Here is a 4,162-nt window from a genome sequence, read left to right on the forward strand (position 1 = left end):
GGGTTTTCTTTATTAAATTAAGTTGACTTCTAAATGATCTTTAAGCCCATGATATAGAAACAACTAAAATCAACATGCAAGAATGTCATCGTCTTATATGAATATTTTTATCTATGTTGTACGCATGTAGTGATGTATTCGAACTGGTAATTAGTTTTTTTTTCTTCTTATTTTCTTAAAAACAGAAAGATGCAAAAAAATATGTGTATTGATTTAGAAGTCATAATTCATCATTTTCATCCTTTTTTCTATATAGAAATTAAATAATCTAAAATCCCCAAAACTGCTCAATTTCGTAGATTTGGTGTAATGTTTTGGTAGAGACCCATGTCCATTCCATTGTACGCTATAGGAGCATACATCCACGTATCGTCACAGCTCAACAGCTGAAAATAATTCACAAGATAAAAAATAATTAGCTGATGAAATTGGAAAAACGAAATAATATCGTTAGAAATTATATCTGACGAAAATTTAAGTTGTTATTTTTTTGGGATTTCGTGGGATCCGTCAGTAACTAGTTACTTAGGATTTTCCCGTAAGTGATACTCAGTTTTAAAGAAGTGTATATGTACCTGAATTTGGAGCTTCAAGAACTTCACATATTCAACAGCTTCTTCAAGCATTGTGCTAATGTCAACCTTTGTACCATTTGGTACAAGGTTCTGAAGGATTCTCAGTCTCTCATTTATCCTCTCTCTTCTTTTCTGTAAAATGAGATGTTTCCATGGTTATTAATCAATTAATAATCATGATTTTGTTGACACAAATCATTGATATGCATAAATGATGAGTTTATACAAAAGCCAAATTGTTGTCTCACGTTTCATAGGGTAAAACTTACCCTCGCGTAGAGGCTTTGGGGATCGGTTGCGGTGCCTCTACTCGCTCTTGTTTTACCGTTGGAGTTATTTTGTCCATCATCGTTGGAGCTGCAAGAGCTTGAACTTTGTCCATTAATTTCCCCATTGTTTTTCTTGTTGCTCTCTTCCATGTCATTTATATTATTGTTCTTCTTTGGCTGCACATTTTTCTTATTTTTCTGTAAATATCATACACAAAATAAGATTCTGTAAGATTTTATTTTCAGTAGGGATGATATATATGTTATGTCACAAACTTATAACATGTTCTTGAAAATAAACAATAGATTCCATAAACAATATACTTACATTGTCTCTTGAAACTCGAATTCTTTTCTTCGGATTCTTATCAATTTTCTCATTGTCAACATCATTATCCTCTGCATCGGGCAACTCCTGTGTTTCAAGCTTTCGTTTGAATGTGGTTTCCCTACTTGGAACAAGTGGATTCTCCTGTGCTACATCTTGTGTCAAGTAGTGACTTTCTTCAGAACCAAATTGGGACGTTGGTGACGAGTTGTCGATCTCGTTCATCATACAAAACAGGATCGATTGATCACACACATTATTTGATAATGGAGTAATGATATTAGCATGGTCAAATGGGAAACTAGCATCACTGCTACTAAGGCTATTTTCTTGAGAGTAAAAATGGTGGACATTAGGGTTGATGTCATCAACAAATGAATTGACATTGCTAGACTCATCACTAACAGGCAAAAAAATGTCAGGAATTTTAAAGTTTAAACCAATCTGATTGGAACAACCTTCATGATCAATGCTGAACATTCTATCTAAGCCGTGCCATTCTTCATCAAAGAAGTTTGCCAAGGACTCCATCTTTTTTTTTCCTTCTCTTTAAAAAGAAGTTTTTTTAATTTTGGAATGATTTGGAGATTGAGGGAGAATGTAACCTATTTATACAACTTAAGAGCATTGACTAGATTAATAAATTCCTAATCATTGTGTTGAGATATTTAAAAAGAATTCAGTAGTCCACTGTAGGCCCAAGGTAACACAGGTAAACTACAACTCATAAGTGGGACCTATCCATTTGTGCATCTGGAATAAAAAATGAAATGATTAATTCACGTACATTTTGGCGTAGATGGACTAGTTAATCACAAGAAAAAGAAGGAGAGAAAAAAGAAGGTGATGGCATTGAGATGGTTTAAATATCAAAAAGAAGACAAATGACAATGTCAATGGAACTGTGTAAACCATCACATTGGAAGCAACGATAGACTCAAACTGACATAGGACGAGCGAATCATTAGACATAATTTGCTACACTTGCATTTATTTGAGGATACGATGAAGGATAATAGTTTTTGAAGCTGTCAAACAAAGGCTATTGACTTCTAAAAAATGTGTAGAGTTGTCTAAGCGTTTTCCTGATGCTTAACTTTTCCACATTTGCTTGTGTTATAGCCTTAGCTTTGCCCTAGAGAGGGCTTGGCGTGTAGACTTGTTAGGGAATTGTATAGGTGCTTTAGAATCTGTGCTATCTCATTTGTGTTTCTATGTTTTTTTATCTTCTAATATTATAATCCCTTCACGGCTTTACCATTATTTATATGTTATCTGTAGTTCACTCCCTAATAGTTTTAGCACCTTCTGGTTTGTTGTGGTTTTGATTCCCAGCCAATAATTTGGGTGAGGGAATTACCTATGTATATTCGTTGTTTGTATAGGCGTAACATTTCTTTGAAAGCGTATATTAAAATAACCCTTTCATTATTAATATTTATTCTCAAAGAATAGCTTTTGGCTAGTTAGTAAGTTGTTATTCATCGCCCAAAGTATTTGCGTTAAGGGTTTAAAGGAGTGTGTTTGAGGTGAGTTCCAATCCGATGGGAACACCACCACACATCTAGGTACCAAACAAAATTGTTCCCACTTGGGGTGGCCAAGCCGAACAACCCGAACGTTAAGTAACGTTCACATATATAGCCGTTGTGCATTTCATTTTTGGTTCTAATTAACTTATTCAATCTTGGTACTGAAAGTCTACATACATTTGATTTTGAAATATTAGTGGTTTTGGTACTGAAGTTTGCTCCTGATTCTGAAAATTATTGGGTTCTGAATAATACTTTTGGTTGTGAAACATTTCGGTTCTGAAAATATGATTTGATATCCAATATTATTTCTATGTAAATTATTGACAAAGTTATTATTATAAACAAGGTTGTGTGTGAATGGAAAATACATCGATCATTTGGTTATAAACATCGATTTGGTTATGAAAATTGATTTTTTATTATGAAAAAGGTAACTGGTAATAAGAAAACTCATGAGTTGAAAAGATGATGTTTATTTTTATTTTTACTTATTTGATTTAAAGGGATTTTTAAATGTAAGGGTAATTTAGTTCATCAACAACTTTATTTTAATATAACGGGTAAATATATAATATATATGTTTTAAAAGAGGGATATATGAAATTAATTTTTTAATAGTAGGAAAATACGTAATTAATGATGTTAACAAGGGAAAGTATGTAAATGGCACGTTAAAGAATAAAGCATTTAATAAATAATTATCATCCTATTTTCTTTATATATGCCCAACTCAAATTAACATTATTTTAACCCAAAACACATGTATATCTCTCAAAATCTAATAGTGTTCACAATACAAAATAGCATCTAGAATACTCCTATTAGGGTGGATCGATAACGAAGAAGGGCAACGAATTAGATGAATGCCTTGAAAACAACCCAATCGTAAGCATTTTAAACGACAACTTTAACGTCTTTCCATCAAACGATAATAGAAAAATACAATATCCTTGAGTATTTTAATTTCATTTCTCTTTCGCGTGATGTACATAAACTCATTTTATATAAACTTAATCATAATATTTTCAATGTTTTTCTCCGGACTTCTCCGCCTTTTATTGATTTTATATGTTTTTTATTTTTTATCGTAAGACATTGCACATTTACGTCTTTCGACACCGAACTGATATAAAAAATGCCACCACCCCCCCCCCTTCCCCATTCGAAGGCGGAAACGCCAGGGCATGCATAGATTGAAATCATGTGGATAATATTAAATGTAAAAACTCTTATTAAAATAAATCACACGTTGTTCAAACAAGACAATATCCAAATAGCAAATAAGACATGGCTTTATTAATGACTTTTAAGTCTCACTCTTCCCCTACATGAATCATCAAGAATCTTCAACGCCTAATTTCCATTACCTAAAAACATGTAAGAGTGTAAACTAAAAATAGTTAATGAGAATATAAATTTTAAATAAGATGATAAAAAATGAATTTTTATCTTGAA

General features: G+C 32.2%; 1 protein-coding gene across 1 annotated transcript; it reads right to left on the bottom strand.

Moving 5' to 3' along the window:
- Positions 1-287: 287 nt before the first annotated feature.
- Positions 288-1,652, bottom strand: LOC143606651 (uncharacterized). Its single transcript, XM_077082348.1, has 4 exons — positions 1,173-1,652; positions 845-1,042; positions 576-707; positions 288-386 (listed from the first exon to the last, which is right to left on the bottom strand). Exons 1-4 carry the CDS (start codon positions 1,650-1,652, stop codon positions 288-290), a joined length of 909 nt encoding a protein of 302 aa, XP_076938463.1.
- Positions 1,653-4,162: the final 2,510 nt, after the last annotated feature.

The sequence above is a fragment of the Bidens hawaiensis genome, unplaced genomic scaffold, assembly GCF_021521415.1.
Source record: "Bidens hawaiensis isolate Kalapana, Puna unplaced genomic scaffold, B.hawaiensis_p1.1 tig00076397_1, whole genome shotgun sequence".
NCBI lineage: Eukaryota > Viridiplantae > Streptophyta > Magnoliopsida > Asterales > Asteraceae > Bidens > Bidens hawaiensis.

Coding starts and splice junctions, on each gene's coding strand:
- LOC143606651 (XM_077082348.1), bottom strand. CDS start 1,652: ATGTTCAGCATTGATCATGAAGGTTGTTCCAATCAGATTGGTTTAAAC. Junction 708..844: donor CCCAAAGCCTCTACGCGAGG/GTAAGTTTTACC, acceptor CTCATTTTACAG/AAAAGAAGAGAGAGGATAAA. Junction 387..575: donor TCTTGAAGCTCCAAATTCAG/GTACATATACAC, acceptor AATTATTTTCAG/CTGTTGAGCTGTGACGATAC.